Source organism: Cryptomeria japonica, chromosome 11 (genome assembly GCF_030272615.1).
Source record: "Cryptomeria japonica chromosome 11, Sugi_1.0, whole genome shotgun sequence".
In the NCBI taxonomy this organism is placed as follows: domain Eukaryota; kingdom Viridiplantae; phylum Streptophyta; class Pinopsida; order Cupressales; family Cupressaceae; genus Cryptomeria; species Cryptomeria japonica.
This window is the reverse complement of record NC_081415.1, coordinates 159316818-159335181: the sequence shown is the minus strand read 5'-3', so window position 1 is coordinate 159335181 and position 18364 is coordinate 159316818. Positions and strand designations below refer to the sequence as shown.

General features: G+C 33.4%; 1 protein-coding gene across 12 annotated transcripts; it reads left to right on the top strand.

Moving 5' to 3' along the window:
* Nucleotides 1-5867: 5867 nt before the first annotated feature.
* LOC131066074 (uncharacterized) lies at nt 5868-17637 on the top strand. Of its 12 annotated transcripts, none has more exons than XM_058000753.2 (6): nt 5868-6182; nt 6467-6545; nt 7495-7589; nt 7973-8031; nt 8128-8221; nt 17228-17637. In XM_058000753.2, exons 2-6 carry the CDS (start codon nt 6522-6524, stop codon nt 17343-17345), a joined length of 390 nt encoding a protein of 129 aa, XP_057856736.2. In that variant the 5' UTR covers nt 5868-6182; nt 6467-6521; the 3' UTR covers nt 17346-17637. The 12 variants fall into 12 exon arrangements, 6 of the variants coding, with proteins under 6 accessions (XP_057856736.2, XP_059070268.1, XP_057856741.2 ...); XM_059214285.1 differs by having other exon boundaries at nt 6435-6545; XM_058000758.2 differs by lacking the exon at nt 6467-6545 and having other exon boundaries at nt 7996-8031; nt 8147-8221.
* The last annotated feature ends 727 nt before the right edge of the window (nt 17638-18364 follow it).

Genomic DNA, 18364 nt, shown 5'->3' with positions numbered 1-18364 from the left:
CATATTAGTGGGGATGTAAAATTTGCTAGATATTAAAATCTCTTCCCCTTTTTTTAACCATTTCTTCACTCAAGAATTCTTGTGTAAAATATCTTTGTTCCAAGGCATGATATGTAATGATTGCTGAAGTGCTAGAAGGTTTATAACTATAATTATTATATGGGCACATGACTTACTGTATTTGATGGCAAGTGGGGACTCAATATAAAATAGATGGTGATTGTGAGTCCAAGGAGAATATTCAACTTTATCTTTCTTTGTTTCTATAATAGGTTGTCACATGTAATTATTTCAATGTTGTGGCCATTTGTTTCACTTGCGCAATGAGGAACTTCAATTATTGAATCATAGCTTATGAGAGATCAAGAATGGGCCCATACACCGCAAAAACACTTCAAAATGGTCAAAGGGTGCCTCATCTTTGAGTACTGTCAAACCTCTATTTTCCTTTGAAACAAAGTTGATAGGTATGCCCACCCCAACCCTTTATCCCTCTCAAATGAGTTTAGGTCCAAGTCTAATAGGGTTTTACCTAGGTATCTTTACTTTAGGAAGCTAGAGGTACCTTAAGTGGACACATAGTGTGAATGATATTTAAAGTTTTTAAAAAATGTTATTTAATTAAAGAACCCCTTTTTTCCATAGTTCCAAAAGGACCTATCCCTTGTCACCTCCATGCTATTACTTGCAGGTAGGGGCATCCTAGCAACGCCCTTGCTAATGTAGGTAATATTGGGGACATGCCTTGATGTGTGTTCTTGGATTATCTTCTAGACATTAGGGAGCCCCAATCATTATAATGTTTCTCAATGCCATGATAACAACATTGGGAGAAAGAAGGAATGTTTATATAGTAGTAGAGGCAAAATTAAAACAATTGTTATTGTTTTTGTTTTCTCAAATGCGTGCTCTCTTGTCTATATTTTAGGAACTTGTTGGTGATCAAGTGTTTCTTAATTTGTACATCATTGACACGTAGGCCGACTTAATATAAAGTAGATGAAGCTACAAGGGTGTGTGGTGATGGATTTTATCAAGTTTTCATAAATGATAAATGGTTGTGATTTTGAGTTGATTATTGTTAGGTGTTTTTAAAAATAAAGAAGAAAATGAATAAAAATATTAAAGAATGACAATATTTGTTCCTTCAATGGTTTAACACTCATCTTGTAGTTTAGTTAGATTACTCAATTTCACTCCTAGAATTTAAATATTAATAAAATTTGTACAAATATAATTATATGTTACAAACAATATAATATTAATTCAATATTAACAAACAAAAAATTATTATAAAATTGAGTATAAATATAATTAAATTTTTAAATAAATTAAATTTTAATAATAAAATTTGTATATAAATTATATTATATAATAATATTAAATATAATTCAAAAATAATTTTGATATATAAAACATAAATAAATATTATATTTTAATTAATATTATATTTAATAATGTATATTTAAGGAGGATTTGATCTCTTTTTCATTTTCACCTAGAGCCCCCTCGGTTAACTTGATCAATAGATCTTGTAATGTATTTTGCAGCAAACCTTCTCCTTTTGGATCCTTCATGCATTCTCCCTCTCTGTAACCTTTTTATTTGCAAATGAAGCATACATTAGTAAGTTCCTCAACCTTAATTGCTTGTATCCAAATTCCTTCCCTCGATTTCAGTTCTACATATTGGGGAAGATGATGAATTGATTGTCAAAAATACATATTTTGGAATACATGGTAAACTCCTTGACCTCCAATGCTTCATCATCTTTCAAGAAAACTCCCAGTTTGTTTACAATCATTTTGAGAGTCTCCATATCCCAATACTTGTGAGGGAGGTTATAGAGTCGAACCCAAATAGGAACTTTCTCAATCTCTGCCTTTTTTGGATCAAAATTTGGGACCCAATCCTTTATAAAAATCCTTTCCCCCCATGAGAAATGGGCCACTATTCAAGATCCATTCTTTGTCTTTTCACAAGGGAAAATAACTAAATAAAATTTGTTAAGGAGGGTTTTTAAAACACAAGTTTCACTCCAGTTGTTTCTTAAAAGGTTCTAACCCTAGAAAACATCGGCCAATCCCCATTCCATTTCATGAAGAACATCATTTTTTTAAACAACTGCACCAAATCCTTCCACTATGTGTTTTAAATGAGAAGGGAGACTACATGAGAGTGGTCAAATTTTGTGCATACCTTTTTCACCAAAAGTTCTACATCTTGTTGTTTTGGTCTCCAAAACTTCTTTTTGATGGTTTTAAAATCAACCCGTGGGCCTGAATGAATTGCAACAAACCCCCACCGATTTCTTCCTTGTTCTCTACCTTGGATAAACCCCAACTTCCTTGTATTTGGAGCTCGTCTAAAGCTACTTGCCTGATCCTAACATGCTCTATAGGGTTGTCTCCATTCTCTATCTAGATAACAATCAATCCTCCTCCCTTTGTAGTGCCCGATCGGTCGAGAGTTGCCATCTCTTTGAAACCCTAGCTCTGCCATCTTCTTGTTTTTTTAACTACGAAGTTCTACTAAAATACAAATTTTAAAATATATATATCAAACCATAATTGTTCTATTATAAAGTCTTGTTCAAAATTATAATGCATAAAATAATAGAATTATGAAACACTTGCTAACATCCCAAGTGTTAAAAAAATATATTTTCATAGTTCATAAGACTATCATTGTTGTTTCTAGATTTGATTGTGATATTTTTTTGTGATTCATCAACAATACATGTTCTAGAGAGCTCAAGGAGATGAAAAAATCCATTTTATTTCATCTCCCCGACCTCTTTAACATATCAATGATAGATCACAAAGTGCGATCCAATATATTTATCCTTATATTCTTCACACAATTGAATCCATAAATAGCAACAACATTCAACGTGATTGCATATACTAAGTCCATCATGTCTTGTGAATCTCTATAGTAAACGAAAAGAACACAATACATAGTTTTGATAAATACCATTGAGAAAGTACCAACAACCAACATATAAACCATGGCCATGATTCAAAGAATCTAACCAAGAGCCATCGAAACACAAGCAACCTAAAGACTAAGGTGGTTCTCCTTTGTAATAGTCTCAATCTTGATCAGTATATTAATAAGGATTCATCGTATCATGCAATTTACCCTCTTAACATAAAAATTCTAGGCAATGTGTGTGTGTGTGTGTGTGTGTGTGTGTGTGTGTGAGAGAGAGAGAGAGAGAGAGAGAGAGAGAGAGAGAGAGAGAGAGAGAGAGAGAGAGAGAGAGAGAGAGAGAGAGAGAGAGAGAGAGAGAGAGAGAGAGAGAGAGAGAGAGAGAGAGAGAGAGAGAGAGCCTCATAGTAGATTCATTGTCACTATACATAAAATAGAACAAACAAAAAAAGGAGAAGTTGATATAGACAAAAATATCACATGGCTTCACAATTTTTTTCCTTCTTTTTAACATTTGACTCCAATTTTTCCTCCCAAATATTACTCACGAAAAATATTTAAAAATAAATAAAATTTAAGATGGCTGCGTAAGAATAAGTAGAAAAATTAAATACTCATGGGGCCAGCGGCTCCACAAATAACTCCTTTAAATATTGAGCAATGGTTGCTAGCCAAAATAAGCTTAGCAACCACATGGAGTCCTTCCCTTAGTGTCGGGTGGTCTTTGTTGTAGATGTGGACATTGTTGATTGTCCTATGAAGTGTTGTTCTTGTGTTGCAAACCGTCATCTAACCCTTGAGAATGAGATGAGTCAAATAGGTCCTTTTTGAGCTAGAGAAAAGGTTGTTCAACACTTGAAAAGAGATATTGGTTTGGATTGATATATGCTTTCAAAGGCTTACTTGAATTCCTAGAGAGTAGACAATGAATGAAGACTGATTTAAAGGGTGTTGATATGCCACCAGTCTCCCTTTGCAAGACACAACTGTAGGAGGCAAAAATAGAGGATAAGTATGATTTGTTTTTAGGTTTTTTTTTTAATTTTATTTTTTATAAAATTTAAGACATTATTCCCTTATATTAAAAAAAACTATAAACTAATATTAGTCAAATTTAATTATGATTATGTTAGCCAAATTTTATGTTGACTGAATTTGATCCAATTTTATCCTTGCCAAACACAAATACAAACACAAACCTTGTGACATTGGTTACATATGCTTTTCAAGTCTAAGACAACATGAGATTGTTAAAAGTTATCACTAAGCACTCCAATTTAAACTCTGAAAGGGTTAAAAATTTCTAAATATTAAAGATATTTACAAAGACCTACTCTGCTACTATATATACAAAGTAAACCAAGGGTAGGGGAATTGAATTGTGCCACATGCATTGATCTAAACTATCCATCAAACACAGAGAACACATATCAACGGGGATGTAAAATTCGCTAGATATTGAAATCTCTTCATTTTTTATTTAACCATTTCTTCACTCGATAATTCTTGTGCAAAAGATCTTTGTTCCAGGGCATGATAAGTAATGATTGCTTAAGTGTTAGAAGACTATTAACCATAATTATTCTATGGGCACATGTTGTACTGTATTTGATGGCAAGTGGGAACTCAATATAAAATGGATTGTGATTGTGAGTCCAAGGAGAATATTCAACTTTATCTTTCTTTGTTTCTATAGTAGGTTGTCACATGGAATTATTTTGATGTTGTGATCGTTTGTTTCACTTGCACAATGAGGAAATTTGATAGTTAAATCATAGCCTATGGGAGATCAAGAATGGGCTCATACGATGCAAAAACACATTAAATGGTCAAAGGGTGTCGCATCTTCGAGTAGTGCCAAACCTCTATTTTCCTTTGAAACAAAGTTGCTAGGTACATGCCCACCCCAACCCTTTATCCCTCTCAAATGAGTTTGGGTCCAAGTCTATTAGGTTTTACCTAGGTATCTTTATTTTAGGAAGTTAGAGGTACCTTAAGTGGACACACAGGATGAATGACACTTAAAGTTTTTAAAAAATGTTGTTTAAATAAAGAACCCCTCTTTTCCATAGTTCCAAAAGGACCTATCCCTTGTCACCTTCATGCTATTACTTGCAAGTAGGGGCATCCTATAAATGCCCTTACTGATGTAGGTAATGTTGGGGGCATGCCTTGACGTGTGTTCTTGGATTATCTTCTAGACATTAGGGAGCCCCAATCATTATAATGTTTCTCAATGCCGTGATAACAACCTTGGAAGAAAGAAGAAATGTTTATATAGTAGTAGAGGCGAAATTAAAACAATTGTTATTGTTTTTTTTTAACTCAAGTGCATTTTCTTAATTTGTACATCATTGACACTTGGTGCTTAGTAGAAAGTGGAGGAAGCTACGAGGGTGTATGGTGATCAATTTTATCAAGTTTTCATAAATGGTGAATGGTTGTGATTTTGTGTTGATTATTGTCAGCTATTTCTAAAAATAAAGAAGAAAATTAATAAATAATATAAAAGAATGACAATATTTGTTCCCTTCAATAGTTTAACCCTCATCTTTTAGTTTAGTTAGATTACCCAACTTCATTGTTAGAATTTTAATATTAATAAAATTTGTACAAATTTAATTATATATTACAAAATATATTAATATTAATTCAATATTAACAAACAAAACGTTATTGTAAAATTAAGTATAAATATAATTAAAATTTTAAATAAATTAAATTTTAATAATTTCTAATATATAAATTATATTATATAACAATATTAAATATAATTCAAAAATAAATACTATATTTAATAATGTATAGTGTACAATAAGACTAAATATAATTCAAATAGATATTACATACATTAAAAAAACATAACCAAATGTTAAGCATACAACATAATAATGAATTTTTGTATTACAAGAAATAAACTCATGAAAGGGATTAAGCGTGGAGGATAGCGGGGAAATAAAAATGAAGAACCCAATATTTTGAATTCCTATCTATCTAAGAAGATTTTTAACAGGGTTTCAAAGGAAATACGCAGTGATTTTAAATCTCCCGAAGAAAACACGAGCGGAGGCGGAAAAAACGTGCAAAATGAACCAACGGATGGCCGCATTCTAAGCAAATGGGCCATGGATTCAATCGATCCGTGTTTGAAACTAACTTAGCCGTTGAGTGACAACGGAAGGAAAATTCAAATTTCATGGAGCGTGAAAAAGCATGATTATATATAACTCTCAGCATTTGTAGACCAGGTACACATAACGTTTTTTCTTTTGATTTTCTCTTCTGCCAGTACTTTGTCTTGTCTTTTGTAATTTATTTCATTAGGTTTTGTTTTGTCTTTTGTAATTTCTTGATTTTTCCATTTTTGTAAGAGATTGTCTAAGTGTGCACACTGGTCTGTCTGTCCATGATTTTTATTTCTTATTTGTCAAACATTTTGTGTGTCTGTCATGATTTTATATTTCTTATTTGGGCTTTTTTTTTCACATTGTATGGGGTAGTCTGGTTTTTTTTTTCACATTGTGTTGGGTAGTCTGGTAGAGGATGACGAGGCAAAGCAGAAGGTAGGATCAGGAAATAGCAACTGAATGAGGGCAACATTCTTCTTCCAGGTAATTCTTTTTATAGATTATCTTTATTATTTATATTTTCTTATATTTATGCATTATGAGAGCCAGAGTAGAATTTGTTTATCCTACAGAATGAATAGGAATCATAGATTTTCATATGAAAATTAATGGATTTTTTGTCCTGCCAGAATGATTAGGAATCCCAGATCTTCCTATTTAAATTATCTTTATTCTGAAAATAATTGATTGTTTGCTCCACCTGAATGAATAGGATTGTTTATATATGGACAGTTGATTATATTAAGAAAGATGATAACAATAAAAAACAACCATCTAGAATAGATTGTCTTTATTATTTATGTTTTTCTTATATTTATGCAGTAAGAGAGGCAGAGTAGAATTTTTTTATCCTGCAGAATGAATTAGGAATCCCATATCTTCCTATTTAAATTATCTTTATTCTGAAAACTAATTGATTGTTTGCTCCACCTGAATGAATAGGATTGTTTATATATGGACAGTTGATTATATTAAGAAAGATTGTAACAATAAAAAACAGCCATCTACTCTTATGGACAATTGATTATTAAGAAAGATGATAACAATAAAAAATAGACATCTACCTTGAAGCTTTCAGCCCTGGTTTATTTATCCTTAGTATCACTATCTTTATTGCTTTTGGTGGGGCTTGCCTACTCTCCATGGTGTTACGATGACAGTGGTGGGCATTATATGTTAGATATTTGATACAGTTTAATGTTTTGATGCAATTAGTACATTTGCATTTAATATTCATTCATTATTCTTTTATCTTGGTATAATTTAACGTTTAGAATATAAAGTTATAGATAAAACATTTTAGATTTGACCACTTCAAAACATGTTGTTCTCTTGATATTTAAGTTTTCACGCTGTTTTATTTTTCTTGGAAATAAATTTTCCCGTTTGTTTTAATTTCTAATAGATTAGCTCATGTTTATTTTTTTGTCAGCTGGTCAGGGCACTGACAATGGATTCATGGGTAGGTCCATTTCTCAGAGGAGGCCTTACTAAGCACTACATGACTCCCTCTGAAACTGCTCACAGGTGAGATGCATCATCAACTTAGGTTTTTCCTTTATCTTTTCCTATTTGAAAACTTAGGGTGTGTAGTTTTGACTTTTGCATGTATTTTTTATCCTTTGACAATATAAACTAACATGGTAAACTTTTGTTGACTCAGAAAAAGATTACATCTCAAAATAATAGAAAACAAATCTCAATTCAAAATTTGCAAATGTATAAGCTCCACCAACTAATATCCATTAAATTTTAAACTACATAGTTGGCAATGGAATAGCAAGCCGAAACGATGTGTACGAACCCAAATCAAGTACCTAAAATGCAAAATAATATATTCATGCATGTGGTTTTCATTTTCTTTTAACGCTCTTCCCCTCTTGCATTTTTAAGTTTTGAAAATTTATTAGGTGGATGACATTGTTTTACTCAGGAAAAAAGTATGTGGAGTGGGACATCTTAATTCTAGGTAAATCACAAATGTTCATTATGTTCCATTATATTCTTTATTTTAAGTATTTTTTGTTCAAGTTCTGGAATGTTATGACTGACAATCAGCTACCAGGATTGTCTGTGGGTTGTAGAAACACAGAGAAGCTGCATTCATTGAAGTTGACGTGTTTGGTGAGGTTGACAGGAATGATTACAAATGGGACCTGGTATGTACACGTGCCTTATGTTTTAGATTGTTTTCATGATCTATTTGTGTGACTACCATGCTTTGTTCTATGCGTTTCTTGTGTATACCCTTCCATTTTCTATGATGAATTTAAAAAAATAATTTTATAGATCTGGGGTCTCCAATCATTATGTTCTTGCCTTGAATATAAATGAACTGCAATAAGAATTGAGATTGATAATTTTAAAATGGATGTCCTCACACAACCATTTTGTCTAACAAACTGACTGAAAACTCTTTAAAACAATATTTCTCATATTGATTTTTCTTAATTGATTGCTCAACCAAAATATGGGACTGCATCTTTTAACTTTTCATGGCCTGTGAATTGTGTACATTGTCTCTGTTTTAAGCTTTTTGACTTTGGACTGTCATATTCATTGTTGCATCAGTTTTACTGTCCTTTGGCATTTTACTTTGCTTGTCCGCTACCATGTAAGTTCATGCAAACTTCTTCTCTAGGTGCCCTTTAGATGGGACTGCTCATTGTGGACTGCATATACAGTGACCTTCATTGTTCCATGTCCTATCTGCTCTTTGTCTATGCCCAACACTCCCTTTTTTCATTGTCATTTTAATATTTTATGGATATCTTTTCTTCTAGAACTGTGAAAGGGCTCTTTACCAGTATGTTTTCATGGGTATTCTTGATTCTATGGCCTGCTGTCTTCTACAAAGCATTTTATGCTCTTGATTATGACTGTGACTTCAAAGATACTCTTGTGCATCTCTGCCTTAAGTTGCAGACCTTGTTCTTTCTGATCTGAGACTCCTTTTCTTGACTTATTTTTAATTGTCTTTTGGCTCAAGGCTGCTAAATTATTGAGCTTAGACTGTCAAACCCTCATTGCTGATCCTTGCCTCAAGTCTTCTATGGCTGCTCTGTACATCATGACCGAAGACTGCTATCTTTGTTCTCTTTTAGAGGCTTTATTCACTGGTTTGGACTGTCTTTCTTGCTTTTGAGGCTGTGCGACATCATCTCATTAGTGTACTGAGCTTAGACTGTCAAACCCTCATTGCTGATCCTTGCCTCAAGTCTTCTATGGCTGCTCTGTACATCATGACCGAAGACTGCTATCTTTGTTCTCTTTTAGAGGCTTTATTCACTGGTTTGGACTGTCTTTCTTGCTTTTGAGGCTGTGCGACATCATCTCATTGCTTGATATTTCTAAAGATACCCTGCCCTTTCTACATGGCAATGAACTCTAAAGCTCTGTGACTGTCTTAGACCTTGGCGATAGGCCTTGCCTAATTGACTTGAAGTTGCTCATGGAAATGATCTTTGACTTTTAACTTCATGGAAACCTTTGTGTTCTCATGTTGCAATGGTTTCAATGCATAAATTGCCTTTGATACTCACCGTCTTTATTCGTTCTTTTCACTGATCATACATTGATTTTGTCTTGACTGCAAATTTGACTTTATTCACTGCCTTAATCTGATCTTACCTTGGAATTGTGACCTCTTCAGTGCTGCCCCTGCATTTGCTTGCAATCACTGAGACCTTCTGTCATCTTTGACCGCTATGCAAGAGATTTTAATGAGATTTGATGATGAAAAGCTGCAAATGATCCTTTGCCCCTGCTGTTACAAAAACCATCTTCTTCCAGTAGCAGTGATCTAAGGTTCTTAAGACTGAAACAATAAGGCTTTCTCTGCTCATTGTCTTTATTGATTGTCTATGAGGCTCATGCTTCTACTATGGATTGCTGCATTACCTAGGGCTTGTACTCTGTATCTTCTTTATGCTGTCATTTGCTTGTCTCAAGGTTTTTACCGAGTATACAATAATGCTTGATGGCATTTGCCTTCTTGCATTGGTATGATTGTGATCAGCCCTGTTCTCTCTATGGGTCCCCAAATCACCGTTCTCAAGGTCTGTTTATGCTTTGCTGCTCTTGTAGCCATCAATGTTGGTTTTGAATGCTTTCTTTATCTATTCTAAGCCCTGTATTTGATAGCTTCACTGTTCATAGGTTTCATTGTGTTCCTTACTGTAATATCTTTGTGAGTGTTCCATTTTGCTCCACACCTAACCATGAAAAATCTCCTTGTATTTGTCACCTCTGTGTTATATGCTATCACAAGATGAATTGACCCCCTATGGGCTGTGATCTCTGTCAAATGGTTCTCAGTCTGAAATCTCATCTTCACTGTTATCATTTGTGTTCATATAGAAAGGATCAGCTACCAAAAACCCTCTACTTGGAGTGACATTTATTATGACAGTCACCTCTGTGTTGTTTTTGATGCCTTATGGAAATTTGACTCTTGAGCTTTGTGAAGGAGATTATCTTTGTTTATTGCTATGAATCTATCACCAAGTTCTTACTGTGAAGGTCTTCTACCTTCTTTCTTGAGTCTTATTAAGACTTATCTCTATTTTTCTAATCTTGACAGAGACTGTCTTTTCTCTGATTTAGAAGGTTGTCCATTTACTGTTATGGTTTCCATTGAAGACTGCTACAAGTCTTTCTTGCCCTGCCAATAAGACTGCAAACTGTCCCTAATCTGCTATGACTTCCCTAAGCTTCTAATGCTGTCATGTCCCCTCTTTGAAACTAGACACTCTGACCAAATGCCATTATCGATAGACATACCTCAGTGAATGAGGAGCAGTGAATAAGCCTATAATTATTAATATATGACAACTGTAGAGAAATTGTCATTGATGTCAAAGAATTGGCACCTACTCATAGCAGCAAATATGAAGAAAACTAATGAATAAATACTAGAGAGAGAGAGAGAGAGAGATGCATAATCTCAGTCTGTTATGGCAGTGAATATATATATAGGCAACAGAAAAGAGTATAGTCTCAGAATGACAATAACAGTAAATAAATACAGTAAATACACTCAGCATCAATACTATAATAATATAATATTATAAAATGATATATTATCAGATTGCAGAAACTATAATATAAATACAACATCAAAACTAGCAATAAATATGATAATATTATTAAGCACTGTGTAAAGGATATTCAAATATTTCCTCTTGCTAACCGACGAAGGTATGTTGACCAGTTCCAAAGATATCGTGGCCAATAAAACTCATATTTGGAAAAGCCAGTAAACACGGAAGTCACATCTGGACAGAAATACGAAAATCATATTTTGAAAAGACTAGCTACAAAATGACTCCATGAAGAGATATGTTTGTGAAGTGATGTGATTTACTTCAGACATGTGTTGCGATTCCTTAAAGAAAGGATACAACTATATTAAAAAGATCATTCACTTCTAACAACAAAATTAGTAAATAAGTTAAGATTTATAAACTCAGTAAAATTAGTTTAGTATATTCTTAATAATTAATATAAAGATTTATTAGTAAATTAGTTTTGTATATTCTTAATAATTAATATAAAGATGTGACAGATCAGATGAAAACAGTTATGAGGTTACAGGCAGTAACATCCTTGTTCTGGATGATATGCGTCGGGAGGTATGCTCAATATGTATGCCTAATATATGAAGCCCGATAATGTTATTATGTAGAATTTAATAATGATATAAATATAGATAATAATATAATAATTATAATTATAACATTATCTGATATTTGTTCTATATATATATATATATAAAATCTGGCATATGTAATCTGTATGTATTCTAACGTTTATTCTTGCTGGGTTCATTAGTAATTTGGCGTGAGACTATTATAAATTAAATAATACAGCTACAAATATTATAATTTAGAAATATTAATACAACGACAGCAGATATAAATTTAAGAATGAATTTACAGTCACCATTTATCAATGCATTAAGATAATATTTAAATTCGAATACATAGATAATTAATTGAGTGACACTCAATACCAGCAAGTCTAGTTGAACGAATGAACTTTCACCAAATACAATGTATGGAATTAATCTAAACTTGCAATAAATGAAGCCAAATATTTACCAATAATTACATAGTGAATTTAACATATAAGTATCAAGTCTTATGACAAAATTCTGAATTCAATCCAATCGTCAGCTGAATCCGTATTTCTCCAAATCCCCAAGGGAGATGGATACTGCTAGAGAGAGGGAGATGGATACTGCTAGGGAGAGGCAGAGTAAATCCAGTCAAGAGGTGCCCTAAGGGTGAAAGACTCCTCCTAAATCTGGGTTGCGTGCCCTAAGGATGAGAGGACTGAGTCAAGTAATCTGGGACCTGAGAGAGAACTGGTGTCGAGCGCCCTAGACGAGCAAGAGCCTCTTCTGGGAAAAGGGACAGAATAGTTAGCGATTGGGGTTGGTTCTCTAGAGTTACTACAAAATAAGATTGAATTTGCTTTAATAAGGCGCACAACATAGATGTTATTTTGATAATGAACAGAGCATAATTAGGGGACATTACAAATGCATGTGTCTTTAAATTCCTTCATACCACTAAAATGATACAATATCATGCCCTTTGCTTCTTCTAACAATATAGGTAGCAGCTATTAACAGTAAGAGCTGCCTTGAATGGATAGTTTCCTTTGTGCTTTTACTTGCCTCTTGAATACTGGATATTGGCCTTTCATTATCTTTAATGAATTCACAACTCACTCTATGCCTTTAAACATAACTGCCTCAATGCCTTTAAACTCAGGTCTATCTAGTCTAACAATGTGTGTGACTGTACTTTGATTGGTGCTCATGACTATCACTGTTTGTACTTACAATATGTGCTCCGAGTTCTTTGTGACCTGCAACTTTGGTTTGCCCTTTGATTTTGAGCTGCTCTGCTTGAATTAACTGCTGCTCTAATCATGTTCTCTGTAATATTTGTTGTCCTCTATCAGATCTAAGACTGTTACTACTGATATTCCATTTTTCTTAGCCCCTTGCTTCTGTTTGTGATAAGCATATTGTAATAATACTTTTCTTTTCTTTGTTATTCCCTTTACTGGTAATGACTGCTCCAAGTTATCCATGTCTTGATTTGTATTAAATTCTTGTCAAAACTGCTACTGGATTTGTATCCTTTAGCTTCTCTCCCTTAGTCAGTTGGATATTGCTCTCTCTCTGTCATCTCATTCATAAGATCTCCAGCCACTGTCTTCTATTGCAGAGGATTGCTACCTATTCATGTTTAATATCTGTGTGTTATCCTCCGGAAGTTCGCTGTGTTCTTTCTATGTTCTATGACAGTCTCAAATGACTGTTCTAATCCTTTTGATCGGTATTTCTTATTGTTAACTCATGGTTGTCCCTTGTAGGTTTTTTGAGAAAATATTTCATGGAAGTGTATCAATTATAGACTCTTCCATTATATGGCAATGAGTCAGTGACCCAACTCTTTCACAATTCTTTCGATAACCTAACCCTCATGACTGAGACAAACACATACTATTGTGAATAATGACAATGAAGTTCCCATTATAGTGTCGCAGCTGAAAGAGGCTTAATCACACAATCATCTACTCATATGGCAATGATACAACTCTTTCCCATGCATGCAACCTTGAAGTTCTTTCTATGAATGACAATGGGAGAGTTTTGAAAGGTGGAACTGACCTGTTTGGGGATGTTTATGTGCATGACGTATGCATGAAGCCACTAAAGTGATCTCCACGATTTGTGATGTCTTCTACACATTCTTTTCTCTTCTGTAGATGCTCCTTCGACGTACAAACCCTCTGATAATGCTGCATGATCTCTGCATGAGCTCCAAACTGCTCTTTGGTGGATGATTGATGATGCCATGAAGGCGTATAAGGGTTTGCATATGGCCTTTGGTTGACAGAACTCTTTGTTACACGATTTAAGTTTCAGTCCAGAGGGAAAACTCTCCATGAAAACTAAGAGAAAACCCTAAACATAACGCCAGGTTATAATCTCTACCCCTTATTTTCCCTCCAAGCATAAAAGCGTGAATTTATTTTGACTTTATGGAACGTGGGAAATATAATTTGCTCTATATATTTGTAAAGCTTTAATCCAACAAAGAGAATTTGAGGTTTTAACTTGTACTTATCAAATCACGAAAATTTTTGATTTAAAATATTGGTCGCTAGCTCCTCAAAATTTTCAAATAAGACCTAAAATCCTGTAAAAGGACCTATTTAGAACCATTTTTTTACTTGAAGTCAAAAAATAGGCAACAATTCTTTTATCTTCTCCCTCTGTTTATTGTACATTATCTTTCTAAAGACCATACCTCTTGTTAGGAGCCATCTAAAGAGAAATGCAGTAGACAAGCAATAAAAATAGTTAAAAGAATGAAATATGGAACCAAAGATGAAATCTATGCAAAGTTGGATAGACCAAAGATTGACAAGGGAAGCAGGTTATGAACCACAATTACCATACATAAAAGCATTGCATGTCTAAAAATTCACGATCCATAAAGAACAGAATGGATGGTAACTACCCAGATCCATCCCCCATCTTTCATCGTATTACCATTACAGACTGTAGGAGGAGTTCCTGCGTATTACAATCAATTAAAAAAGAAGATGCCCAAAATCCAATGTGGTAAGCAATATTCTAGCGAATTCCTCTATCATAAAAATTATGTTATTTACAATTGTTCTTTAAAACTTCTTCTATCATGGTTTTCTAACGCAAGGAGGGGAAACCAGACATGTGTTGTATCGTCCTTTCTGCTAGATGATACTAATACTTCTGCTTCTACGCGGAAGATAAATATTTCATCTTCAGGTCAATAAATGCCATCGGTCTTAGTCTATACTCTTTTAGCTATCTAAAAACATTCCAAAGTCCAATTTATTCTACTCTATCTTCATTTTCTTGATTGGAGGTAGTTTAAGAGTGAGCACTGGATTGGAACTTTAAGCTCGCATGATTTAAGATTCTTTAACGTCCTATATAAGAGGCAATCAGGCTCAGCTAGTCAGTCCACGTTGTCAACAGAGGGAACCATTTTTGTGTGTGGCAACTGAACTTCCAAGAGAATCAAAAGAAACTTCATTTTTTCCTTATTACTTAGATTGAGGCTGCATGGCTGTGAGCTATGAGCTCTTACTTTGCATCTCCGAAAACCTTATGTAGACATTTCAAATTGATACGACTCTTTAATACTCCACTAAAGAGCTCATTTTGTATAACTACTATCCCCACTCTTACACTTCTCTCCTCTTTGGTTCTCCTATGGGGCCGATAGAATTCACCGGCCCCATAGACAGCGTCCTCCTCTCCACTATGAGGTCCTCTCACTGTAAAATATACTAACCATTGAAGTGCTAAACAAACTTGAGGATTGCTCTTTTACTAACATATCGTTCCTGCTTTAAGTAGAATGTACAGAGTGCATTTTGGTATTGTTGAAACTTACTGTAATTTCTGAAAATAATGATTTTTGGCAGTCAATAATGCAGCACGCAAGTTCTAATTTCCATAGTATCTTTTCCTGGCATCTGACTTAGTAAAAACTACAGCTGACGTTACACCAGTTACAGGTTAAATGAATTGTATTTGTTTACAATTACTTGTGTCATAATTGCCTTAGGTAAAAAAACGCACTGAGAAGAATAAATCAGAAGAACTTAGGGCTTATAAAAAACTTTCCAGAAACTTGTAAGTTATATGAAATTTTTTTTGTGATTGATTATATAAGTAAATTTTGAAAATATTGTGCTTGTTGGGTTTGCAATATTGTTGCTCAATTTGCCAAAGCCTAACTCAATTCTTGGTGCTTCGGCTTGCAAAAGTTTCCCAATTTCAACTAATATCACAAACCTTAACAAAAATCTACTTTTAAGAATAAGTTATTGCCGGCATCTTTGACGAAAAAGATGCTGCTTGTTCATTTCTCAGAGTATATAAAAGAGCTAGTGTGTATTGGAGGTCATCCTGAGAAAGAAAACAAATGATATTATTGGTATTTTTACATATAAATACATAAAAGGACAGCTCAGGAGAAGTTGAAACACTGTTGAATATGACAGTACAGGAACCCAACGTGAATAGTGTCTAGAGGTCCTGTAGCATCAAAAGGATGTATTGTTTAAATTCAACGTTGTAAATTTTTGGGGTTGAAAAGGAACTCGAATTTGGCTATTTTTAAGACGCAAAGATAGAATCAGATTTTTTGGAAAGACATTGCAATCTGAAATTGGCATAAGTTCACAGTACAATCACAAATGTCAAAACTATAATGTATGTTGTTTATTGAGCATCGGACAGTAAGTGGAAGTTTATAAGGAATTTCCCATGTAAGTAAGCATTTAGAGCGAGCCTTGAGAAACAAAGCATATTGCACATCATCAGGCTCATTTCCACAGAGGAGTATCATGGGTATATTTCATAAGCAGAACATTGTTAATCTAATTGAATACAACTGTATACTGTGCATAAATGACTATCATTGCCTAAACTTCATAGGCTCGAATATTGTCAACCAAGTTAAATTTGAAACCTTAGGAAGCCACATTGGCAAGCACCCAGATAAAGGGTATATATAGGGCGAACTGATACACCAATTCCTTATATTCGTCTATTTTAGCTGGATCCCAGAGCCTCTTTTGAACAGTTTTGAGTCAATTCATCTAAGGCCCTTTAAAAGCTACAACTGTCCTTGGAGCCTTTCCAGAGAGGTTTTTAGCCAATTGATCTCTAAGGCATTTCATTTCTATTTTAACAGAAATTTGATTGGTGTTGAGGGTAGAGATGCACACTGGAGTGAACTTGAATAGCAGGATAGCTTGACTTTGAAGAAATAAGTGTCACGTGGGTTGCAAAACATTTTCATAGTTTGAAAAATGTATTGTGTTTTGTGAAGAATACTGCTTATTCCTCCAAAAATATTGAAGAAATAAAACATTTGGAGATACACTTGTGATTTTTTATTTTTTTTAATAATTGTTTTTAAAATCTAACAGTTTTCTACTTTGTGATTTTTTTGGTTTGTTTATTGTAGTTGTAAAATGTATGAATCCTTCACATCATCCTAAATGTCACTTCTCTGGATTGGAGATTACTTTAGTTATCATTTTTATATGTTGACTAATTTATGGCTGAATTGGTATGACAGGGTGGCAGACAGCAAGCTCACAACCCTTCTCTGCAACTTCCTCAATGACAGTGGCAACATGTTGCAGCAAAAAAACTGTAGTTTGATAAGAAGGATCCTAAGCAGTTTTTTGAATTAGTAGTTCATCATGGTGTATTAAAAACGAATTAGGCTTGCACCATTTATTTAGTTATATTTTGGTCAAGCGTATTGACTTGATAGCATTGTAACATGTACAAATATGGTGTTTAATAAAAAAATTATTGGAAGGGGTTAAAACCCCTTCTAAAGACTGAAGGGAATAGTCACTGGCCATGGTTATTCCTTGAAGTCGTGTTTTTTGACAACTTAAAGAATGGTCGATAGGCCAAGACCATTCTTTAAGTTTTGCATCTCACTTTCTTTGCATATGTTTTTGTTAGTTTATTTTTTATGTAAGCATTTATCAATTAATTTTGATTTCAGCACTAAAGTTAAATTTCACAATTTTGAAAATAAATTTATCATTTACAAATAGTGCACAAAGGATAATCACAAATAACCTTAAAAAAGTCAAATTTGCCCACTTTATGAATGCAATTCACACTACATAACTATGCCACTAAGAATCTAAAAATGACAGTCACATGATTAAGAATAATGTAAAAACCAGTCATGAATTACCCCTACAAAAATATCATTAAAAGAGCATCACGAGTTCACTTTTTTAATGCAATTTACATAACATAATTATAATAAAATATGTATTTTGATAACATATTAACACTATTTCATATTACACAACTAATAACAAATCATAAAATGACAGCTTAAGATACTCATCACATTTAAGTTGCATATTTAAAACTATAATCATAACGTTTAACTTGCAAAACTATGTAAATAATTTATCATAAATAAAATAAAAAGTTGTCTTGTCGTGTCTTGTCTTGTGTGGTTTGTGATGTGTTGCCAAATAAGCTTCTACCTTAACGTGGTTGGCCTTGTTAGTAGAGAATTTTTGAATAAATATTCTTGAAGCTAAGAGAAGCTTATGTGCAAATATTTTATAGAAAGATATATGATATGTTTTCAAAATGGTAAAATATTGTGTTTCGTTCTTTAAATTGTTTGGTATTCGTATTGGACCTTGTTTTAAACTATCATAATATTAACCCC

Coding starts and splice junctions, on each gene's coding strand:
- LOC131066074 (XM_058000753.2), top strand. CDS start 6,522: ATGAGGGCAACATTCTTCTTCCAG. Junction 6,546..7,494: donor GGGCAACATTCTTCTTCCAG/GTAATTCTTTTT, acceptor TTTTTTTGTCAG/CTGGTCAGGGCACTGACAAT. Junction 7,590..7,972: donor CCCTCTGAAACTGCTCACAG/GTGAGATGCATC, acceptor AAAATTTATTAG/GTGGATGACATTGTTTTACT.